This window comes from Schistocerca nitens, chromosome 1 (assembly GCF_023898315.1).
Source record: "Schistocerca nitens isolate TAMUIC-IGC-003100 chromosome 1, iqSchNite1.1, whole genome shotgun sequence".
In the NCBI taxonomy this organism is placed as follows: Eukaryota; Metazoa; Arthropoda; class Insecta; order Orthoptera; family Acrididae; genus Schistocerca; species Schistocerca nitens.
In genome coordinates, this window is record NC_064614.1 from 1,268,568,787 (window position 1) to 1,268,595,303 (window position 26,517).

Below are 26,517 nucleotides of genomic sequence, written 5' to 3' on the forward strand. Positions count from 1 at the left end.
TACTGTAATAAATACATTATGAAGAAATAATACAAAAATTAAATTGAAATTCAGAACCGCAGAGAATAAATTGATAAATGTGAACCAATTAAGATTTGGCCTCCAAATCTGCAATTCTCTCTTCTAGGAGTAGACACAGGAAACAAATGGGAATTTACAATCAATATTGTAGCAATACTCCGCCTCTTTTAACTTTGGTTTATTTCTTGACTAGTTACGTAAGACAGCAAAATCTAAGGTTTCTGCTATTTAGATTAAGCATCTCATTTCAATGTACAACTATGATTGGAAAGATCAATTTTCATTTGTCATTCGCAATATCGTAATGATATTTTATTACAATGAAGATAATACAAAATCATTCTAACCTGTCCAAGGACCATAGGCAGGAACTCAGTATATGAGATGTGCTGTATCTCTGCTCCAACAATTCTCCTGGCCTCCTGAAAAAGTGTCTCATCACCCCAGTGTGGGTTCAGCCGGGCTAGTTCAGCTGCTAGGCGATTATGCTCACGTAACCATATTGTGTGCAGGGTTGCCAGGCCAATATGTTCATTTGCACGTTTGTCACCAGCTTTGAAACACCTGTGTTGGAAAGTGAACAAAATGGCTTTAATCTTAATTGTACACAAGACTTGAGTTGTTTTTGTCTCGTTGTGACAGGTACTTATTGTTAACAATCATCACTAGAACTGTAGAGCTGCTGACAGTCTCTGGCATGCACAGTGGCACTTCTGCATTTTTTTGTTTGTTTTAGGGGGTGGGGTAGGAGAATAGGATGGGGGGGCCTCTGCCTTTAATTTTACTGTAGCTGAAACTGAAAATGAATTTTATTGATCCATAGTAATTTAATGCACAAAATTATAAAAAAATTAAGTTTGTCATTGGTTTACATTTGTGTGATCAGAACACTAATGACATTACAAAGACAGTTTATTGACGTTATGAATTATATCATGAAATTAATTTTATAGGGTTGTCAAGTTTTAACAATTTTAATAAAACATAATCCAGTTGCTAAGAGAATTGTCTGCACAAATTCTATTAATTTCCTATTTGTATAGGCTAGGCCCCCATTAGTTTACACTGAAGTACATAAAAATCTGATACTTTAATACACATAAATAACACAAATGATTAAACCGTTTACTAGATTTCAAAGTACAAGAAGGAGAAGGCAGTCTCTTTGTTTTGCCATACCACTTATCACAGTTTCGACATCAATCCTTTCTTCTCAATGAATTGTCATCATGGCAAGCACATTAAGACATGCCTTGCTAGCTTTATTCCTTATGTATGTTTCGATTCTCTTAAGGGTGGAGAAGCTGTGCTCATTCATGGCTACTGTCACTGGTGAGATTGCCAAGAGCTGTAAAAACTGAAATACATTAGGAGGATTTGACGGTCGCAGAGAGACAAAGCTTCCATTGTGTTCTGAAGCAACTGCTGCAGTTGATTCAGACATTGATGATAAGAGTTTCAACTCAGCTGTTGTCATTGTTAAATCAGTGACTAATGGATTTGAAGCATAAAATGAACGGGGTTTTGTAATTCCATCAATGATACCTATGACCAGTTTTTCATGGTAGAAGACGATTAAAGCTGTTAAAAAGTTCACACACAGTCCCTAAGATGGCGGCGCGTGTAAACGTATTAATAAACCGATCCGCGGAAAATTACGAGTTTTTAAATCCTGTGTGTGTAAAATGCAGTAAGAAGGTGAAATATGGTGTTAAATTATGTTCGTGGTCACAGAAATGGATCCATCGTCAATGTTTAAATGTCTTAGAGGAAAAAAACATGACCTGTGACTGTGGAAATGTGCACTGTAACTATCGTTATATCGTGTGTTTACAAACGGAATGCGAAGAAGAATGCACGACTTCTTCATTAAAATATGATCTTGTGTTAGCTAAACTATATGTAGAGAAGCTTGAATCAGTGATAGATAGTGTACAGAAGCTGGAAGAAGTGATAGACCATTCAAAGGGTAGTGAAACGGTTGTAAACGAACAAAACGGTAACTTTATTAGGCCTAAAAAGTTTTGTCGTGTTAATCGTAACGAAAACAACTTTCGTCTCCCACAAGCAAATAAGTTTGAATTTTTAACGTGTGATGAATATGAAATATGTGAAAAGAGCCAAAGAAAGGAAGTACTTTCATCCAATGCAGCGACCACAAATCATTGTGTGAAAAAGAAAGAGGAAATAAACAACTCAGTTAGGCCTACATTTTGTAGCTCCAAAACAATTACAAAAATCGAAATATATTCAGACAGCCAAGGGCGAAACATAGCTACTGACTTCCGTAATAAAAGCAATGTGAACTTAACTTCCATGGTGAAACCAGGTGCGAAATTCTGCACAGCAACTGCAATAAGCCACGAAAAAATTCCCACATTAAGCAACAAAGATTTTGCCGTTTTCCTGGCAGGAACAAACGACGTCGCAAGAAACGAAAAACAAGATCTGTTGCTTTCACTAAAAAGGCGACTGTATGAACTAAGATGTACTAACGTCATTGTATTTTCAGTACCACATCGTCATGATCTAGCGGAATGGTCCTGCGTTAACAAAGAAGTGGAAAGTGCAAATAGTGAGATGAAACAGATATGCAAACGATTCGAAAATGTGACTTTCATTGATATAAGCAAACTAGGAAGGAGATTCCATACTAGACATGGTTTCCACTTAAATAGATTAGGAAAAAATTTCGTAATTGCAAAAATAATAGAAATAGTAAATGCCAACACGAAACTAAGTTGTGACACTTCAAACGTAATTCCCCTCAAGGACAAGACCCACAGACTACTTGGTGAATCTGAAAATGAAGCATCACCACTACAAGAGAAGTGTGATGTTCTGACATTGCAAGAAAACACACCAAGTGCTAGTAGTTCACAAGGAAGCATATCAAAAACAACAGAACCAACACCTGAAGTATCAGAAACAGACACACCACCATCACCAACAGCAACAACAACAACAGAAACGACAGCATCAATGACACCGGGAGCTACACCAGCAGCAGCAGCAAGCAACTTACCATATCCCAGTGAACGACCTACAAGGCGCAGAAAACCTGTCCTTCTGGAGGATTTTTGGTACCTCGCCAGGGCAAGGAATGGAGTATGACACCACAAAATACCTTATTTAAGTCAGTAAAGCAGAGAAATCTACAACAAGGTATTTACAACTTTAAAATAATCCACCAGAATGTACAGGGCTTGAGCAAGAAATATGAACAATTAGATGTGTTTGTAAATGAAACTATGCCTGATGTGCTTGGTATTAGTGAACACTGGCTATCGGATGCCAAATTAGAACTTTTTAAACCTCTAAACATGGTACTAGCTAATAAGTTTTGCAGATCTACTATCAGAGGTGGGGGTGTATCAATGTATGTTAAGAGCACATTTGATTTTAATTCTGTAAATGTAAGTAAATATTCATTAGAAGGGACAATTGAATTATGTGCAGCATGTATAAAGATACCAAATGACAAAATTTATGTTATATGTTTATATAGACCACCAGGTGGAGACTTCGAAGTTTTCTTAACAATGTTTTGTGACATGATAGAGAATGTTTTTATATCACACCTGAACAAGTTAGTAATTATAGGAGATTTCAACATAAATGTATTAGCAGATAAGTTACACACTAGACTATTCAAGAATACTCTGCTTGAATATAATGTAAGATACCTGATAAACACTGCAACCAGGGAGACTGAGACATGCCAGTCTGCAATAGATAACATAATCACTGGTATTCATCTTTACGATCTTACATCTTCTGTTATTATAAGTGCTTTGTCAGACCACCATGCAGTAGAACTAAGTGTGCACATAAAAAAGGTTCCTACACACAGTTGCTATAGATATATTAGGGTGAATACAGACCAAAATATAACTCAGCTGAATAATATGCTAAGGAATGTGGATTGGAACAGTGTTCTAACGACACTTCATAGTTATGGCAAATTCTCAAGTGAACTATTCTACATTCTTAACCAAGCCTGCCCATTAATAAAAAAGAGAATTCAGTCACATGCTGCAACCCGAAACTGGATATCAAGTTCAGTCACTGAGGCTAGAGAAAAACTAAGATGGTATGAGTATGCTATGTTAAATGACTTGAGCAATAAAAAATTAAAAGAAGAATTCAAAAAGTATCAGAAATACTATGTAGACCTCCTAATTTCAGAAAAACAGAAACATTTTGAAAGTGTCATTCAGAACTCAAATAATATCTCCAAAACATCATGGTCATTAGTAAATAGAGAAATAGGTAAATCTGGGAACCACACAACTGAAAATCACTTGCTGATAAACGGCACAATAGAAACTGATCAGAATAAGATAGCAGATCAATTTAACAATTACTTTGCTTCTGTTGGCTCCAGCATAAACAATCAACTTAAAAATCATAAATACAAATTCAGAGGAACACCAGTGTCAGGATGTATATTTTTGATGCCAACAAGTAAAGAAGAAATAATTAAAATAGTGAGTAGCTTAAAGAATTCCCATGCAGCAGGGTATGATGGTCTTAGTCTGGACACTCTTAAGAAATGTATACATAAAATTGCATCACCTTTATCAACAGTTATCAATTCTCATATGGAAGATGGTCTATTTCCAGATGAGTTGAAAATTGCCCGAGTTGTGCCTATTTTCAAAAAAGGAAACAGGAATTTAGTAGAAAACTTTCGACCCATTTCTGTTCTTCCAATAATATCCAAAATCTTTGAGAAAGTAATATACATAAGAATCTGGAACTTCCTGGTATGCAAAAAAGTGATTTCTAAGGGACAGTATGGGTTTGTCAAGGGGTCATCCACCATTACAGCAGCATCAAACTTAATCGAAGGTGTCACTCAAGCAATAGATAATAAAGAACATGTATGTGGCATCTTTCTAGACTTACAAAAAGCATTTGACTGTGTTGATACGACCATATTGCTGGACAAACTGTGGAACTATGGCATTCGAGGCACAGCCCATAATCTGATGAGGTCGTACTTGACAAATAGGAAGCAGTTTGTGTCTATTAGCACTACAGAGGGAACATACAAATCAAACACCACTGACATAAATTTTGGTATCCCACAGGGGTCAATATTAGGACCACTTCTTTTTATTATCTATGTAAATGATATTCAGTCCATAACAAACCATGCATCAGCTATCTTATATGCAGATGATACCACGTTAATATGCAGCAATCCAAGCTATTCACAACTCGAAGTGGAATCCAATACTGCAGCAGGCTTAATTCTGCAGTATTTTAATGAAAACAAACTAAAATTAAACACAAATAAATCTGTCTATATTGAATTTGATCTCGGGAGGCAAAAAACTCATGAAAACCAAATCTTAATGGGTGACGAATACATTAAAAAACAATACTCGACCAAATTTCTTGGCCTGACACTAGATGCAGAGTTAAACTGGTCTGATCATGTGAATGATATTTGTAAAAAGCTATGTACTACCATATATGTCCTAAGAAAACTGACACCTTTTTGCAACATCACCACTCTGAGGCAAATATATTTTGCACTATTTGAATCCCATCTAAGTTATGGGATAGAGGTATGGGGATCCAGCAGTAAAGGTAATATGAAAAGTGTACTTACCTTACAAAAGAAGGCACTTAGAATTATGGGAAAGAAATGTGCCAGGGAGTCCTGCAGAAATTTGTTTAAAGAATTTAAAATACTAACTGTTCATAACCTGTATGTGCTGAAGATAATCATTATGGCAGTAAACAGTAACAAAACACTCAATAAAGAAATACACGATCACAACACTAGAGGTAGAGAGAAACCCCACATCATCTCTCATAGAACAACACTTTATGAGAAAAGCCCTCACTATGCAGGCATAAAACTACTGAATTGCTTCCATCCTAATATCTCCAAATTGCCCATTACAAAACTAAAAATGAAATTAAAATTATGGCTCCTAAACAATCCTCTATACTCAATAGATGAGTTCCTAGATTTAGTACACTTGTATGATGGAAGACCATCTATCTAAAAATATATGTAATCTCAGGTCTTACACTGTGTCACAAACTGTAAATATTTGAATGTGAGATATGAATACTGTTACAAACTGTAGACTCCTTAATCTAAGTATGGCAATAACAACTTTTTTTTCTGTATAGTCCAAGTATGTAACTCTGTTCTCTCAACTAAATTTAGAAAAAGTTGTGTAGATAAAAGTGCCAGCCAATAATATGTAACCCTAGTAAGTAAGGCTCTGACTTATCCAGAAGACTGGAACAAAAAAAAGTTTTTTTGTAATCAGTTGATGTTGGATCAAAATAAAAATAAAATAAAATAAAAAAAAAAAAAAAAATAAAATAAATAAAATAAAAAATAAAAGAACCAATCCTGCAGTGAAGTAATGAAGGCATCCAGAATGGGTATGAACACAGACACTTTGTAGTAACCCTCAACATCATTATCGGTATCTTCATCTGCACGATGTTCTTGCTCGTTAGAAATGTGTGATTGCTCAATTTCAGCTCCAGAACTAATTACTTGTATTCTAAGCAAAGCCAGCAGAAACTAAAAGGGGGTACCCAAAAAAATAAATATATACATTAATAAATAATTGAATAACATTATCGTGGTCTGAGTTTGTGTAGTCTTCATTTCTGCTGCTAGGCGTGTATAGTGCAACTCATTGCCAATTTAGTGTCGCCTATGTTGTTGACTTGGCTTGTTCTGTTCATCTGCAGTGACTGTTTTTGCTAGCACTGTTTTGTTCTTGTTTTGTTTTTTGTGATGGCAAGTTTAAGTGAACAACATACAGTTGTGAAATTTTATTTTCTACTCAGTAACAATGCTGCTGATACTGTTTCAGTGTTAAAAACAGCTTACTGAGATGATGCTATGGGAAAAACTCAAGTGTACGAGCAGTTTGCTTGATTTAAAAATGTTGACTGATGACAGACCTTGTTCTGGACATCCATCAACTGCCCAAACACCAAAAATATTGAAAAGATTCGAGAGTTTGTGCTCACAGACTATCGACACACAGTTGATCAACTGTTGGAGATTAGTGGGTAATCTTGGAGCTTGGTTCAGTGAATTTTAATGTAAGATCTGGGAATGAAAAGGGTTGCGGCCAAGTTCGTTCCTCAAAAGGAACGTCTAATTGAAACCTGTCTTGCTTTGAAACAACAGCTTGAAACTGATCCAGATTTTCTGTCAAAGTTCATTACTTGTTATTAGTCATGGTGTTATGGATACAACCCAGAAACAAACTAACAGTCAAGCCAACAGAAGATGTCATCGTCAGCCCATCCAAAAGAGTGTTGTCAAGTCAAATCAAGCATCACAACAATGCTGATTTGCTTTTTTGAGGCCAATGGTGTAGTTCATTCAGAGTTTGTTTGACCAGGTCAGACATTCAATCAAATCTTTTATTTTGAAGTTTTAAGAAGATTGCACAACAGTGTACATAAAAAAAGACATGATTTGAGATAGACAGGAGACTGGTTCTTCCACCAGGACAACGCACCTGCACACTCAGACATCTCTTGTTGGACAGTTTTCAGCTAAAAATAGCGTTATTCCTCTGCCCCATGAACCATTACTTACCTGACCTGGTTCCATGCCACTTTTTCTTATTTCCACAAATGAAAAGTGGCATGAAAGGACACCGATTTTAAAACATTGAAGAAGTCAAGAAAAAAATGAGGGAGGAGCTGTCAGCCATTTCTGAAGACGAATACAAAAAAATGTTTCAGACAGTGGAAACACCAGTGGGACAAATGTATTAGTTGTAATGGAAATATTTTGAAGGGTATAAGGTTGTTTCAGATCCCTGACAGTGTGGGTTAATTCTGCAAAATCTATATCTCGGTGCAGAAACTAAAGGCCGATGGACTCACCAAACACAAAAAATTCAGAAAGCATAGCTGAGCAGATGACAAAATCTCCCATGGTGATGGCTGCTAACAGAATCATGGCATTGTGGGATGTGTTCTCGTCAAATCCTTGAATCTTCCCCTAAGCCACAACATAATCATATATCTCCTCGAAGTCTTGTATGCTGCAAAGGCACTAAATCCATTTAGTAAGTGTAGCATGTTTCAAATTCCTGACTCTAACATTGGTTAATGACTCAAGGGCATCATTTAATATTTTTCTATGATTTGGTGGCCAAAGAAATTACATACGACTTCCAGTGTTCCTTGTGAATTTCTGATAAGTTGAACGTTTGATGTGTCAGTGGCAATGAAATAGAAATTATAAACTGCACAATGAGAATATACAGCTAAAGGACTGTTCTGTTATATGAATGGATGAGCCCCAAAGGCATTTCTCAACATGGATGCAGCAACGTCATAGCTCTGTACTCGTAAAAATGACACATCAACAACAAATTTTACCAAGTGTTCAATTATAGATCTAGCTAATCCTTTGCCATTCATATCAAACACTTGAACAAATTGTAGGAAATCTTTACAGATCTTGAGATATAGGGAAATATAACAGGCTCAAAGAAAAAGTTGCTCTATTCCAGCAACATCAGCTGTTTCATCTGCAAGAAATGTGAAAATCTGCAAGAACTGTGAAAACTTGGGTATCATTAATGCACAGAATAACCCTTTCAGCTTTAATAGACCCAAAGTCTGGCATCACCAGCCAGAGACTGTGGTCCTATGTGTGTGAATTGCATTTGTGTGTGTGTGTGTGTGTGTGTGTGTGTGTGTGTGTGTGTGTGTGTGTGTGTGTGTGTGTTTGTTGTCTAATCCTGATAAAGACGTTTTTGGTGACAGTCTTTTTGTTGTGGATATCTGTGACTCACCATTTCCACTCTGTGGTAAGTAGCACTCTATCCTTTGCATTGCTTTGTCATTATTTCATCCTGGATTTTCCACTGTTCAATGTTTTACATATTTTGTCTAGCTCATCATCATGTGAACAAAATTGTCACTATTGATCACAGCAGCCTTATGGAAATTGTTGCTTGCATAGACATTGAAAACTTGGAGGTTACCAGGGCTCCAACATTTTGATGACTACCTTCAGCCGAACTTGTCTTAGTGAAAAATGCACATTACTTATAGTAGTCCCCGTCCTCTTTGGCAGAGTATACTAACCAAAAATATTTCTCCCTACAACTTAGGCTGAACTTACAATATTGGCCACTTTGCAAAGTGAGGGGAAATTTGTAAGTTGCATCAGACACAATAAAGCTTTTGGAAATATTGTAGGTTCATGTGGTCATCAACTTATTCATTATTTGATAGCAAACAATCACTAATGTCATACTTACAACCTAGTGGTGGACTGTCTGAGTTTAATGTGTCAATGGAAGATGTTGATTTTGCTTCAGGATCTGACAAGGGTGATTTTGAATTAGCAATAACACTTCTATTGTTTGAAACCAGCATTGGTGGCAACTGTGGTTGATCATCCATTTTCTCAGTCTGAGAGGACAGAGTTTCTTCTAGTTGATGTGTTTTGGAGAAGCAGTTTACAATGTTCCCATTTTTTGTTTTCTGATGCATTGTCTTAGCTCTCAAACTCTAGATTTCACTATACTAGCTTCAATAACACTCATTTTTGCAACACTGTTGTCTCAACAGTTTAACAACTAGTAATGCAGAGAATCATGTATGAAACAAACTAAAACATTTACTGCTCAGTGCATGCTCCAACAACTTGTCCACCACCTCTATAGCGCACATTGATCCTTCTTTCATTAACATTCAATTATGGATAATGTAATATGCTGAGACTGAGCTTGTAAATTTTGTTTTTAATTCTCCATTGATGTTAAATTCATATGTGTTACTAGAAGAAAACTGAAAACATGTAATATTACTATGTTTTGGAGCATGTTGAAATAGATAAGCTTTAATGTTTTAAAGATTTCTACTTACTATTAACCAATCTCAGTGTACAATAATGCAGGTTATCAGTGATTCTCTTTTGTGCAGGGATTCATTTGGAAAGAGTCTGTCATTAGCGTACAACCCGCTTCTTCACATACTGAAGCAGACGTGTTGTTAGCCCTTGTTTTCTACTCTAGAATTATGATATTGCAAGCAGTTGTGTAAGAAAAACATGTCTATAATTTTACATTTCAGAGAGGGGAGGTGGGAAGGGGGGAGGGTGTTAAAACCATAATCCCCCACTCTAATTACACCACTGGGCATGCGTATTGAATATTTATTATCCTTCCATGGAATCTTAATGGGTTTCAACATTAATAATACTGTTACCAAAAGAATAATATTTATTGTATTTTTTTTTTATTTAAATGACTATGATTATTATGATAGCATTCACACCGTATTTTCCGAAATAAATGTCTGTTGGAACTATAAAACATTTAAGTAACACAATATGTACACAGTAGCTACATTAGTTATATGCTGAGCTATTTTTAGAAGAAATAATAATATAAATTTTAGTGTCATAACTTACTTGTACAGACCCTCATTACGGCAGTCCAGATTGCTATCATCAGATGGCATAAGTGCTCTCCCACCTCTGCTGATCTGTGTCTTCATTTGGCCTCTGCTAAATGTTCTCAGCTGATTTGCTTCCTCTCTTGAGCTACCATATATCATGGAGCCATCAATAAAAGCAGTTACTTGATTCACCTGTTCTCGTGGTCCTAATTGAGTTTTTAAACATTTTACTTGTCTTTTCAGGTATAAAATGTTAATCTTCTAAAGTAATAATAAAAGTGGATGATTCCTGGGTATGTTATGATAGTTCAGCAACTGATATGAGATTAATTTGACATTGATATTTCATTTCAAAAATTCTACTACCAGTAAAAGAGAGGGAACAATTTTTCACAATATCCAAATTGTATAAAAAGTGCAGTTTCTTGAAAACCAGTGACTCATGATGTTACTACTAGTTATCTACAGCTACTTAGAACCATAACAATTACTGTACAAGGTCTTAAATGTCACAATTTTTTCTACAAGGTGTACAACTTTGCTTCCGCCATTTTCTCCCCAACATTTGAGGCTTTAATGAAACAAATTGATTACACATGTATCATTCAAAGTATTTTCCATCGCTGGCCACTACTTTCTCCCATCTTTCAGGCAGTGTATGAATCCTGCATTGAAAAAATTGTTCATCTTTTGAAGCGATCCACGAATCGATCCAATTTGTGACATCTTCATGAGATTGGAAGTGTTGGTCAGCCAGGCCATGCACCACTGATCTAAACAGCTGATAGAGGGGGCGATGTCTGGAGAATACGGCGGGTGGGGTAGGACTTCCCATTTTAACGTTTTCAAGTATGTTTTGATCTCTTTTTGCAACATGGGGTCGAGTGTTGTCATGCTCCAAAATCACTTTATCATGCCTGCCGCTGTATTGCGGCTGTTTGTCTTTTAATTCTCTGCTCAAACACATTAATTGCATTGGATAACGAGCACCTGTGATTTTTTCATTTGGTTTTAATACCTCATAGTACACAATGCTGAGCTGGTCACACCAAATGCAGAGCATGATCTTGGAGCCATGAATATTTGGTTTGGCTGTTGACATGGAAACATGGCCAGGATATCCCGATGATTTTTTGCATTTAGGATTATCGTAATGAACCCATTTTTCGTCCCCGGTCACAATGTGATGCAGAAATCCCTTCCGTTTTTGCCTCTGAAGCAACTGTTCGCAAACACACAAACGCTGTTCAACGTCTCTTGGTTTCAGCTCACAACGGACCCAAGTTCCTTCTTTCTGAATCATGCCCATAGCCTTTAGACTCTTCGGAAACATTCTCTCTTCCACCACTATGTCAGTCTATGGTGTTAAAATCACTGTTCTTGAAGTGTTGAAACCACTCACGACACATTATTTCACTAATAGCATCCTTACAATACATACTTGAGAGCATTCGATGAGACTCGGCCGCTGTTTTCTTCATATTGAAACAAAACAGTAACACCTCCCACAAATGACAAGAATTAGGCTCATAAACTGACATTTTCAATCAACAACAACTTTATGATACAGACACAAATCGATTGTTGTGTGAATGAGGTTATGTTGAGCAAGGTCCAAGCTAACTGAATGATGTCTGCGATCTGTTTCTTTCGACCGCTACTTACCATTGTCACCACCTATTGGCAAACAGTGGAAGCAAATTTGTACACCTTGTAGTCAAAAAATAGAAATTCTTTGAAGTTAATTTATATTCCTATTACATGCAGCAAATTCTTGCAACATTTCAACATTACACTGACTGTAGTATAGTTAGAAAAAATTGACTTTAAAATAAACAATAAAAATACAGAACTACATTCATAAAGATAAAAAAGTGCTAATGTTATAACCATAGTGGGAAAAATAAATATTGGGGTGGTGGTGGGTATTGGAGTTGAGCGAGACGGGGGGCGGGGGGTTAATGCAGGGAATATGGTAAGAGTAGGAATGGGATGATATACAAAATATACAAAAATATCAAAACCAGACAATATTAAAGTAAAAATCACAATGTTCAGGTTCTCTAGGCTGACTGATGACAGTTCTTATGACGTTTCATCCTAGGCATGGGGTATGGTTGAAAACTCTGTAGATCTATACTGAATTTTTTAGAAATGAATAGAAGTTGGCAAAGGCTCTATATGGAACTACACATTAAATAAATTATTTTCCTATGCTTTTATGTCCCAAAAAATGTTTCATCTCCCTTTACACCTATATAAGAGTAGTGCTCACAAAGTTTTAATTCCCACCCCCAACAAATTATACATAATTATTTTTTTATTTATTTCTTAGGAGGTACATATCTGCAGTCCTGGTAGCCATTGAGAACCCCATGCCACAGTACCAAAGCATGTCACCAGAAAAGCCAAAAAATGGTGCAGCCTGCTAGTGAAAGGGCATATAGCATGGTAATTCATTTTCAGCAGCAGTGCTGATGTTGCAGCTGTCTCAAGCCAATCAGCATGAATTATTTAACCATTTAGATTGGACTGACACAGCTGCAAGATTTCTGCTGCTACTGAAAACTAGCAGACAAATCTCCTCTGCCATAGTCACACAGTCCTCAAATCCTCCAATCACTGGCACATACCAGCTACTAAGAAACACCCATCCTGATTATGAAATATCATATCAAACTTGAGTAACTTAATCAAGCCCTTTGCCAGAGCTTTGCCAACGTATCACTGGGGCCTGGATGTGAGGAATATCCTATCCACTGTCCTCCCACCTCACCCAATCTGGTATTTCACTGCTCAACCACTCCACAGAATAACCTGGTTCAGCCTTAGGCTATACCTACTCCCAACATCTTGGCACATGTATCATTTCTGTGGAAGATCCGGATGCAAGACATCTGCTATGGATACATTCTGCACATCCCATTCCAGTCCTATCATAGGCATATCCTACCTGATCAGAGACAGGGCCATCTGCAAAAACAGTCACATCATACACCAGCTCAGCTATAATTTTTCTTCTGTAATTTATATGCATATGGCCACCAACTAACTGTCCAGGCAAATAAATGATGAATGCCAAACTGTGCCCAATAACATAGCTGATTGTCCAATGGCAGAACATGCTGTTGACACAACATCCTTGATATAAGAGACTGCCTCACCACTCATGTGGATCCTCCACCCACTCTCCTCCCACCCTACACTAGAATTCTCTGAATTACAACATGTATTTTCACTTCACAGTACTCCTGATCTCCATCTCTGCTCGATCCCACTAAAATGAAACACTCACCCCTGTAGCATTGCCCTCCCTCCTCTCACATCCCTCATCCTACATTCACTCTCACCTCTCCACAGTTTCTCTCTACCTTCAAATTGGCTTCTTTGCTTCATCATGTGCCACATGCAACTACCCTGCCTCATCCAGGATGATTTCATTGTAGTCAAATCACTATCCTAACCCTTGCTGCCTCTCCTACCCATGTATCAGTCAACTTTCTCTCCTCTCCCCACCATTTTTCTCTTACATACAAGGGTTGCCCAGAAAGTAAAGCACCGAATTATTTTCTCAGCCAAAAGCAATGCTATGAATGCAAAAGTTTATGTATGTATGATATGAAGTCGCTTGAGTGAGCGTACCAAGTTTCTGTCACTTCCAACAGATAGCGTAGCTGCAGGATAGTTTCAATATGGCGTCTGTAGGTGATGTACATTACAAGCAACATGTTGTCATTTAATTTCTCACTGCAGAGGAATAAACTGTGGGGAATATTCACAATCGCTTGTGCAAAGTCTATGGCATATCTGCTATTGACAGAAGTACAGTTGGTCACTGGGCATGGAGGGTGAGGTCATCAGAAGGCAGTTCAACAGAGCTCCATGATTTGCAGTGGTTGAGTAGACCATCCACAGCTGTCACACCTTACATGTTGCACTGAGTTGATGCCATTTGGAAGGACAGATGTGTTATAACTCAGCAGTCAATCAGCTGTCAATCAGCAAAGGAAGTGTGGATGCAGTTAACCACACTATGGGATATTCAAAACCGTACGTAAGATGGGTCCCACTGTGTCTAATGTTGGATCACAAATCACACAGAAAAAACGTTTGTCTTCATTTGTTGCAAAGTTTTGAAGCTGAGCAGGAGCCTTCTGGTCCCGGATTGTGACGGGTGATGAAACCTGGGTTCATCATTTCAAGCCCAAAACAAAACAACAGTTGGAATGGTGCCATTTGCACTCCCCACAGAAGAAAAAATTCAAAGCAACTGCTTCCACCAGTAAAGTCATGATCTCCGTTTTCTGGGAATGTGAAAATGTGATTCTCATTGATGTGATGACAAGAGGCAGTACCATTAATTCAGAAGCATATGTCAACATATTAACAAAACTCAAGACACACTTCCAGCATCTTCAGCAACCCAGGAGATGTTTTACTGCAACATGATAACGCTCAGCCCCACACAAGTCTTGAGGACTGCTGAACACATTGCAAAACAGTGTTGGACAGTGTTACCACATCCACCCTATAGCCCTGACCTAGCCCCCTCGGACTTCCACTTGTTTGGGCCATTGAAAAGAATGCCACATGTGGAAGACTTTTAAAGATGATGAAGAGGTAATTCACACAGTGAAGCACTGGCTCTGCCACCTGGACAGGGATCGGTACCAACAGGGGATACACACCCTTGTTTCACACTGGAGGAAGGCCATAGAACGGGATGGAGATTACGTGGAAAAATGAGTTTGTAGATAAAACATGATTCTTTCATGTGTGTAATTCTCATTATGTTCAATAAGGAATTGTTGAAGAAAAAACATGCAGCATTACTTTCTGGGCAACCCTTGTACTTCACTGGACACAACCCCTCACTCCAGCTGAGCTGTTGCGCAGATACAAGATACAAGATAGTATGTAGCTGTGTGTGTGTGTGTGTGCAGGTTTTTTTCCTTTATCAGTCATCTTAAAAACTTAGCAATGTTTTCAGTCTTGTTTATTGACTCTTCCTAATATTATGCCAGGTGTATCACTTAACACATTTTGAATTAAAACCACATACGTTTTGTAATTGGACAAATGTTGGAGGAGGAGGAGAAGGGAGATTGTGGTTTAACATCATGACGACACAGCTGTCAGTACAGATGGACCAAATGTTTTCCTGTTTAGAAGACTAAAATCATTACAAGCCAACAAGACTGTAGACTATAGCCACAACAAATTTAAATTAATTATCTAATGAGCTTCTATTCATCCCTCAGTTCGTTCCTAGTAACTGCTTTGCTTTTCTTTATGTTAAAACATAATGATTTTATGAGGCATACAGTTAAAATTAGTATACATTTATTCAATTTGCTTTGTGAAGAAAGTTCTCTTTCAGGCTTGAGAATCTATTACTCACCCAGTGTGCAACCAATCCGTGGTGCAGTTCCTGAACGAGAGTACTCTTGACATTTTTCACCTGTCTTACTATATACTGGGTCATTGTCAGGAAGGCGAATGGGAAAACATTCTGGATGAAAGTCACTGATACTCACACCACAGCATTTCAGACGTTCACCTTGGTAACCTTTAAAAATGAAGTGAACATTTTTGGCTGAACAGTACAGATAAGTCATTGAGTACAGCTATAATTTTGAAAATGAAGGTTTGTATTGGCATGCCAAAGTACATTTTAAAATGGGCTGTCTGACAGGCACTGACAAAATTGTGCTATAAAATTTGTGAATGACATGTGCAAGCAAAGTATCATAATTCATAACAGATATTGAGGGCATTCATTTTGTTTGAATTGCAGTTCATGCTAGCCTATGACTTGGGGTATAAAAACTTGGCTTGTGGCTCAAGTTATTGAGTTTCTTTCTTGGAAACAAAGTTAGTAATGTTGTACTTGACAGGATATAGAACATTATTTAACAGAAGGGCAACTACACTACTGGTCACTAAAATTGCTACACCAAGAAGAAATGCAGATGATAAACAGGTATTCATTGGACAAATATATTATAATAGAACTGACATGTGATTACATTTTCACGCAGTTTGGGTGCATAGATCCTGAGAAGTCAGTAGCCAGAACAACCACCTCTGGCCGTAATAACGGCCTTGATACTACTGGGCATTGAGTCAAACAGAGCTTGGATGGCGTGTACAGGTACAGCTGCCCATGCAGCTTCAACACGATACCACAGTTCATCAAGAGTAGTGACTGGCATATTGTGACGAGCCAGTTGCCCGGCCACCATTGACCAGACGTTTTCCATTGGTGAGAGACGTGTAACCAATAGCAACCGATACCATCACTCCAGGTGATACTCCAGTATGGCGATGATGAATACACGCTTCCAATGTGCGTTCACTGCGATGTCGCCAAACATGGATGCGACCATCATGATGCTGTAAACAGAACCTGGATTCGTCTGAAAAAATGACATTTTGCCATTCGTGCACCCAGGTTCGTCGTCGAGTACACCATTGCAGGTGCTCCTGTCTGTGATGCAGCGTCAAGGGTAACCGCAGCCATGGTCTCCAAGCTGATAGTCCATGCTGCTGCAAACATCATTGAACTGTTCGTCAGATGGTTGTTGTTTTACAAACGTCCCCATCTATTGACTCAGGGATCGAGACGTGGCTGCACGATCCATTACAGCCATGCAGATAAGAGGCCTGTCATCTTGACTGCTAGGCCATTGGGATCCAGCATGATGTTCCGTATTACCCTCCTGAACCCACCGATTCCATATTCTGCTAACAGTCATTGGATCTCGACCAACGCGAGCATCAATGTCATGATACGATAAACCGCATATGCGATAGGCTACAATCCGACCTTTATCAAAGTCGGAAACGTGATGGTACGCATTTCTCCTCCTTACGCAAGGCATCATAACAACGTTTCACCAGGCAACACCGGTCAACTGCTGTTTGTGTATGAGAAATTGGTTGGAAACTTTCCTCATGTCAGCACATTGTAGGTGGTGCCACTGGCACCAACCTTGTGTGAATGATCTGGAAAGCTAATCATTTGCATATCACAGCGTCTTCTTCCTGTTGGTTAAATTTCGCTTCTGTAGCACATCGTCTTCGTGGTGTAGCAATTTTAATGGCCAGTAGTGTATTAGTCCTCTGAGCCATGTAAAAAGAGAACTACAGTACAATGCAAGAGCAGCCTTACATATTATATGTACATTTACATATGTACACATTAGTAGTCCCCTGAGCCATGTAAAAATACAACTACAGAACTATGCAGGAGCAGCCTTACATATTATATGTACACTTCCTTCAGTAAAGATAAAATGTTATTATTCTAAAGAAAATGTCCACATGTCAGTAAACAGTACAAAATGTTTAATTGAAAAGGCAGGAAATGTGTCATGCACAGATTAATGTTAATAATTACATCTCTCATATCCTACACAAGGCAGAAGGCACAAAATAACATTTTACAGACATTGATAACATACTATAGATTTAATATAAATTTGTAAAAATTTGATACTTTTTTGTTTCTGCTATACAGGTGTAACAGAAATGTGCGACACAAATTGCAGGACACATTCTTCACGTGTAGACAACGAACTTATATGAACATGGCTCTGGAAATGCTTTTTGTTTCCATGATACAACTCATCTTCTCCAACTCATTAATAGTGGGAAAACACAAGAACAGAACATTAAAATCATGGAGCATATGCACTCTTGATGTCATCTGGTTATGTCGTGCACCACCAATGTTTAGTTTTACATGTTGCTTTTGCCATGTGACGTATGTCATTTCTTATTTGCAGGTAACATCAACTGTTCTAGTGACCAGTACGATGGTTGCAAGCACACAGATTACTACGTAGAGTTAATCTCAGCCTTGGCTCATGCAATGGCAGTGTACACGAATGCAGAGATGGCAAATGCCTATTTGATGTATGGATTAGCTGACAGCAATGGTACTCATGCTCAACATTTGTACCAGGAGAGATTTCCAGGACAAATGTGCCACAACAGGAAAACATTTAAAACAATTGATCATCAACTTGGGGAACATGGGGCATTTAAGCTTGATGCTCACAAATGGGAAGGCCTAGAAGGATGAGGACACTGCAATGGGAGGCAGCAATTCTTCATGCAGTTGATGATGAAGTACAAGACATGTAGCTGCAACACTGAATGTTCATCACATGACTGTCTGGCAAGTGTTCTATGAGGACCAGCTGTATCCATATCATTTACAGTGTGTGCAGGTACTATCAGCAGCTGATTTTTCTGCATGTGTACTTTTCTGTGAATGATTTCTTCAACAAAGTGTCAACCCTAATTTTAGTGCAAGGGTGCTATTCACAGATAGGTATCATTTCCACAAAATCAGATTGTAAATTTCTGCATGGGCATATGTCAATCCTCACGCACTGTTGAAGCAAGTTGTCAACAAAGACATTCTGTCAAAGTTTGTGCTGTAATTTTGGTGACTTTTTTAGACCAGGCTCAACAGACAAAGTTACCATAATTTCGTACAGAATTTTCTACTTGATCTGTTAGCAGATGTGCCTTTAGCTGTGCAACAGACATGTACTTCAGGCACAATGGAGCATCTCCTCACTTTAGTGTTAATGTCCATTGGCTTCTAAATAACAGATTCGGTGACTGATGGATAGGTAGAGATGGACCAATTGCCTGACCTCCACACTCTCTGGACCTACACCCAATGGACTTTTGTTTTCATGGGCATTTTAAAGCCCTTGTGCATGGAAACCCAGAAAAAGATGTTCAGAGTCTCTGTGGCCATATTATGGAAAGCTGCAAAACCATACGCTATAGTCCAGGGACATGTCAGTGTGTCTGAAATTCACTTCGATGATGGGTTGATGCATGCATCAATGCACACAGAGAGCATATTGAACATCATCAGTGAAAAAGAGTTGTGTGTGTTCTGTTCATGTGTGTGACCCATGATTAATGAGTTGGAAAAAATTAGTTGTAACAGGGGAGCAAAGAATTTCCAGACCCATGTTCATATAACATCATTTCTTCATATATATGTGAGCAATGTGTCCTGCAATTTGTGCCATACATTTCTGTTACACACTAAATATCATTACGCAAATATAGCAGAAGCCATTAAGTTTAATCTGGCACAGAAAGGAATTTATTGGCTGCAAACTAATGCAATGTAAAATAAACTGATTCCTACACTATCTTATCCCCTTCTTAAATACTGTGAAGTTGTACCATCAAAATAAGAGATTGATGGTGTACCGTTGAATTCCCAGCTGTATTAAAGATACAAATATGAAATATTTCAATTATTCTTATAGGTGTTTTCTGAGGGACTGTAAACATTGTCATAAGTGTGATCACTGCCTGGATTCCAGCCATTCTGTGAGGTATGGATGGAGTCGTACTCATTAATAGTTTAAGTTTGACTCTCTGTGCCTGATATGGCATTTGATGTGTATCTGTTTCCTGCATCTGTTATGTTCCATAGTATAAGTTATTGATGTTATGGCTGATCATAAAAGTGGACTGGGACTAACAAAACGATATTATAATTTGTGCTTTTTGTTTCATATTGTGCTTGAAATTACTATCTATCAACATTTTTTGCAAGTGCTTATTCTGTTAACATTCAGATGGCAGGTATCACATCATAATTTCTTATTCTGCTATTTTGTTTCTTTCATCCTGACTGACATTTATAAATGCCCTTGTTCTCAGTGTATGAGCCTTATTTGTTCTCACAAACAATGTAATCTTCCTGACAGAGGAAGTATCAGATATGGATGAAATCATTCATTGTGTGAACATGTGGAGCTACACTACAAAAGAGTGGTAGCTCAAAAGCTAGTTAAACCTCTGTTCTGTTACTTGTTTTTGTGTGCCATACATCATCAGCTACAGGTGAGTGATTGCATTTTCTTGTTTTTGTTTCTCAATGTGTTTTAACAAGAATACCAAAATCTAACCTCCCATGTACTTAATGCTAGGGGAGGAGGGAGGGGGGGGGGGGGAGGGGGTGCAGGCACAAGCTACACCTACATAAATAGTTGCTGTTTCATGGGGAGACAGAAGCAGAGTATCTTCTGAAACAACATACATATCTGCAGATGTTCTGCTGAATTGACCAGTTATGAAAAACTAAACATCTATACAAGTATTAAGTATTCTGTTTCAGAGTAAATGAACAGAACATAAACATTGTAATAATACTCCACAAAGTCAATGAGATAAGGATCCCTACCAGTCATCTGTGGGGTATGTGACATATCGTGTGCTAAGAATTCTCCCCATACAGCTGTCAGAGTCATTAAATGAGGATGTGGCAGATCAGCATCCTTGTGAACTGCTAAAGACACCTCACGTGGGCTCGGCAGTGAACTGGAATCTGCAAAATGGAAAACAGAAATGTATACTCTAAAGACAAAATCCAGAATTAAATTATGTGTTATGAAGGTGTAGACACACATTTCCACATGCACAACGATTGAAGTAAGTATCATATAGCTGGCAATGGCATGTCATTAATTTAATAAAACATGATTTTTTATTGTGAGTTGAAGTCAGATAAGCAATAAAGAGGAGGAGGAACAAAAGGAGATGAAGAGACATCAGCAAAGATAGAAAGGAGAAGTCACCATGAACACACCAGGAATAATCGTAAAATGAAGAACTTATGTTTCTAATTCCAACATACCTTTAAAAGTAGTGCTGGTAATCAGATTCTTAAATGTGTATAGTATTGAAGAGTTTTCATACATTGGAGCAGCTAATAATCAAAACAAACATAAAGAAAACAGTAACAAAGATATTAATAATATGAGAAATAATTAATGTAAATCAAAGTGAAAATCAGAGGGATTAGGCGGTGAGAAATAATTAATGTAAATCAAAATCAGAGGGATTAGGAGAAAAAAAAGTAGGGAATTATCAGCAGCTGTTACAATTGTCTTATGTGTTTCTTCATAACTCCAAACCTTTGAAATTTCTGTCAGCCTCCTTAGCTGAAGGGTCAGTGTATTTGACTACCATGCAGAGGGTCCAGGTTTGATTCCCAGGTGGGTCAGAGATTTTCTCCACTTGGGGACTGGATGTAGTGCTGTCCTCATCAGAATTTCATCATCATTGACATGTGGTCACCTAATGTGGCGTCAGATGAAAAGATCTGCAACTTGCCACCCGTACTTTGCCAGGTGGGGACTCCTGGGCACCAATGCCAAATGTTGTCTGTTGGTATCAGTAAAAATATTAGGGAGGGGGCATGAGTGTTAAAGGCAGTCTATTGTGTGTGTGTGTGTGTGTGTGTGTGTGAGAGAGAGAGAGAGAGAGAGAGAGAGAGAGAGAGAGGGAGAGAGAGAGAGAGACTCAAGCTTCTACATGAGAAATAAATTATTTTGCGATAGAACTGTCACTCATGAAGCAAAATATGCCACTTTCCAAACAATTCATAGTAAATTACTGTTATGCACAGTAGGACGCGTCTAGATTATAGGTGTCAGGCCTTAACCCTCGAGCAGGTGCACCATATTTCCATTAGCTCAGCAGGCACATGGGTTATGTTATACCCTTGTACATAATTTACACAACACAGTCTCAAACTTTGATTACAGTTATTGCAAGTGTAAAGCAACTGTCACATGTTTCTTACAAACAAACGTTTTGTGTATATCACATATAATGCTTGTTGATACATCTTTTGCTCAGCCTCAAATTACACACCTCCCATGTTTCGTGTTTGCTAATTGTTGGGAAGCAGATGGACATATGCCATTCTTTTCCAAGGGTTCTCAATGTTTAATCAAGAAAGTCAAAATGTCACTAGGAAAACACATTATTTTGGATCTTTCAGTCAGATAGGGCTTCATGAATGTCATTGATAAATTCTTCAAAAAATTATTCTTATATGATGTGTTTCTTTTTATTTCAGGAATACAAAATCTGTGCACTGATTCCTGCCACATTTATGGGAGAATAAAAGACGCATTGTCCATCACCTTGTTTTGCAAAAGACAATGTACACATTGTATAATTGATCCACAGTGTCAACCCCTCTTTTGTCACATTATAGTCCTTTATTATTTCAGACTTGTTGGTTTTATCATCAAGTTTTCATAGTTCATGCATCATTGATAGCAATATCACTGATTTATCTTTCTTTGCTACGTATGACGTGAGAATGATGTCTTTGCGCAATCCAAAACTTGAAGACCCATATTTTCGATTTTTGCCTGTCTGAAATTCAGCGGTATTTCTCTTTTGTCGTTCTCCAGTGTGCCAATACAAGTAAGCTGCTTCTCTAGGAGAGATGTTGCCAAAGGGTAACTGGTGTACCAGTTATCTAATGTAACATTACTATTGCTTCCTTCGATGTCAGGAATCAGGCACATCACTACCACACGTGGCTTGTTTGAGGTCTGATATGGGCAGTCCTTTTGTTTTCCACAGTATATTTTCAAGCTACTTGTAAAAAATGTTTTTAGTCAAGCAGAGCAAAGATCTTGATTCTCGATCTCATATTTTGTTGACTTGTTGCAAATATACTGTATGAAACAGCAGCACCTGTGAAAAGCCTCCAATTTCTCATCCATATTGGCTGAGGTTGTATGAATTTCTGCAATCGAGAACAAACAGCTGCAAGAAAGGATGAATGGCAGATAGTTTGTCTGTTTTTCTTCTTTCAGCACATGTTCTTGTCATCAAATTGCATACATCGGAGTAAAAACAAAAATCTCTTCTAACTTGTACGTGATCTTAGAACTTGCATTCCTGTTCTGTCTGAGTTCCATAGCTCAAGTGCATTATTGTAATGTCCTTTCTTTATTTCAATAAGATATAGACATCCCAGTAAAGCAAGTATTTCAGATTGTGATGTCAGATAGATGGTGCAGTGGTTAGCACACTGGATTCACATTCGGAAGGGCGACAGTTCAAACCCACGTTCGGCCATGCTGATTTCCCTAAATTGTTTCAGGTAAATTCTGGGATCGTTCCCTTGAAAGGGCACAGCTGACTTCGTTCCCCATCCTTCCCTAATGTGATGGGACCAATGACCTTGCTGTCTGGTCCCCTCCCCCAATTCAACCAACCAATCATTACTTCTCCTTTGCTTCTCTATAAAGAGAGTACTGTGATGATTCATTTTTCTTCTGTATATGTAAATTTGTATGAGTGGCACAAATCTCACTACTCAGGTCATCTGCACTGCTGCTAGGACCAGGAAACATTTTCACTATATTCTTATTTCTAACTTTACTCTGGTTGAAGTATTCACAATTTTCTTCACTTTGTAATGTTATCTTCACCAATAACAGCTCTGCATTTCCATTATCATTTGAATCACTATTGTCACCTTCAGTCACAGTCAGTATGTCTTGTTCAGAATAACTGCCATGTTCACTTTCTTGAATTATTTCCACCTTCTTGTTCGACTCCCCACTGCTACTACTGCACAGTTCATGATCTGTCCATCTGATATATCTGCAACTACTGCAGAATTTTACTCTTTCTTCTGGTGACAATTCCCGGAATAAGTGATAAACTAAGTAATTTTTCAAAGCTACTGATCTGGTATAGATATCTATGCACATCTACAAGTATATACCAAATATGTATTTTCTTACAGGACCAGGCACATGGGGTACTTCGTACATTGGTAGCATTCTGCCAACAGATTCATGGGACCACAGGCACACAGAAAGTGACAGAGTGAAACTAACTACAGCAGTTGGTACAACAATAGTGGAATAGCTAGTGTGCCAGTAATCTCTGAGAAAAAGCAGTGTTGCCACTAGCAAGAAACTAAATGTGGGGTACTCTATACCCCAGTGTGCCTGCTTGAGGATTGATTTAAGAGGGAACTTTTACTAACCGATTGACATTTCAATTTGTACTTTTGTACTAGTTACTGGATCAAGCTGTGCTTGAAATTACTATTCATCAAATTTTTGCAACTATTCATAGTGTTAACCATACAGTGCCAGTTATCACATCATAATCTAATATTCTGCTTTGGTTGTTTTTCTTCACCCCAACTGACATTTATTTATTTATGTATTTTAAATGAGTGAGCTTTATCTGTCCTCACAAACAATGCAATCTTAATGCAGCTGGGGTCCTTACATAGAAACATCAATGGAATTATTCTGTATGGGAGAGAATGGACTGACACAACAAAAGAGTGGTAGCTAGAAAACGTCTGTGCTGTTACTTGTTTCTGTGTGTGATACACTATTAGAAATAGTGATAAAATGAAGAAATTCAGTTCTCAATTCCAATGTACTTTGAAGAGTGGTATTGGTAATCAGGAAGTTAAGCATGTCTAGTAATGAACAATTTTCAGGCAGAGGAGTGGCTAATATTGTAAATAAAAGGAAAGAAAGGAGTAAGACAGATATAATAGTATGAAAATTAATTAATGTAAACCTAAAATAAAATCAGAAGGGGTTAGATGAATATAAAGTAGGGCGTGACTAGACAAACCTGTAAAATTACGATGGAATAGCTGGTTACAAAATTATGAGACAAGGTGGCTGGCACAGTGAACACAAAGAAAGGTCATTGCACATGACAAATATATCACAGAAGACACAAAAAAGAATATAAAATATAAAAAAAAGATGGCAGGTAATAATTTCAGATAACACATTGACAGAACAAGAAAAAGAATGTTAGAAAGGAGGTACAAATAATATGAAAAAAAAAGGATCACTGAAGCTGTTAGGAAGAGTATCAAGTTAGGAAAAAGTGACAAGCATGTGTTACACATAAAGCACAGACAGGAAGGATAAGAGTGCCAGAAAGGCACTGCAGAGAGTGTAAGATAAGTTGGAAGATGAATAATTGCAGAGGAAGAAAAAATGCAGGTGAAGAAAAAGGAAAGTATCAGACTGTTAATTCAAGCTCTGAAAGAGACAAGAACGTCATGTATGATACAAATATAATCTCACTTAGAAAATTCAGAAACTTTGGTAGTGCAATTAAGTTCATCAAATTCAGAAAAACAAGGTAATTTGGTCTCATTTCCTCTACTCATGTTGATATTAAATTTTGGAATGAGATATTTACCTGCTGCACCTCCTCTAGGAAGTGATACTCCATCTGCATATTCAGCAGGCAGAAAACGTAGATATCGAGTATTGGCATTGCCCCAGTGTGGATTTTGAACATTGTTGCAGTATCCAGAAAATGCACGGTATTTACGAGGTTGACAAGGAAAGTCAACTTCAAGAGGACATCTCTCCCCAAGTGACGTGCTGCGTATGTCCATGAGAGGCAAACCATAGGTTATTTGGTTGCCATTTAAGCGGAACCTGAACCACACAGAAGATTAGGTAAACACAATGAGAAATTTAAGCTACAATATAAATTTATTGCCTATTCACACTGACTACCATGAAAAATCAGGCAATTTCTTCTTACAGAAAGGAATGACAAATGATTTCTACACTTATTAGCTGCCAACTGATGACTAAATGATGATGTCTTGAATAATATAATAGAAAAAAAGACAATATTTTGAAAATTATTTTTAGCAATGGTTATGTCTGCAGAAATAATCTTTACAAGGAATGTGTATTATTTAGTTTTCATTTTTTGCCATAGTATCTATCAGATTTCAACTTTCTGTCTTAAAGGTGCTGGGTACTTGCAAAATACATTATCACTAAAATATACAAAGTACATGATAAAATTTGTTCCTTCCATTTTACACTTTATGGACCCACAAAATTTAAAAAGGGAAACTGATAGGTTAAAGTTAGATAGTGGGAATTAGTGAAGTTCGGTGGCAGGAGGAACAAGACTTCTGCTCAGGTGAATACAGGGTTATAAATACAAAATCAAATGGGGTAAAGCAGAAGTAGGTTTAGTAATAAATAAACATATAGGAGTGTGGGTAAGCTCCTACAAACAGCACAGTGAATGCAAACCAAGACAGACACGAAGCCCATGCCTACCACAGTAGTACGAGTTTATCTGCCAACTACCTCCGAAGATGATGAGGAGATTCAAGAAATGTATGATGTGATAAAAGAAATTATTCAGATAGTGAAGGGAGATGAAAATTTAATAGTCATGGTGGAC

The 26,517-nt window shown here is 37.7% G+C and overlaps 1 protein-coding gene across 1 annotated transcript in view; it reads right to left on the minus strand.

The window, feature by feature from the left end:
- The window catches only part of LOC126234020 (uncharacterized), a 194,186-nt gene that overhangs the window by 32,368 nt on the left and 135,301 nt on the right, over positions 1-26,517 (minus strand). Inside the window, exons 6-10 of the mRNA XM_049942901.1 lie at positions 25,501-25,745; positions 20,681-20,824; positions 15,851-16,018; positions 10,463-10,655; positions 369-585 (exon numbers count right to left, since the gene is read on the minus strand). Of these exons, the coding sequence (XP_049798858.1) occupies positions 369-585; positions 10,463-10,655; positions 15,851-16,018; positions 20,681-20,824; positions 25,501-25,745 (967 nt within the window). The remainder of the gene's footprint in view (positions 1-368; positions 586-10,462; positions 10,656-15,850; positions 16,019-20,680; positions 20,825-25,500; positions 25,746-26,517) is intronic.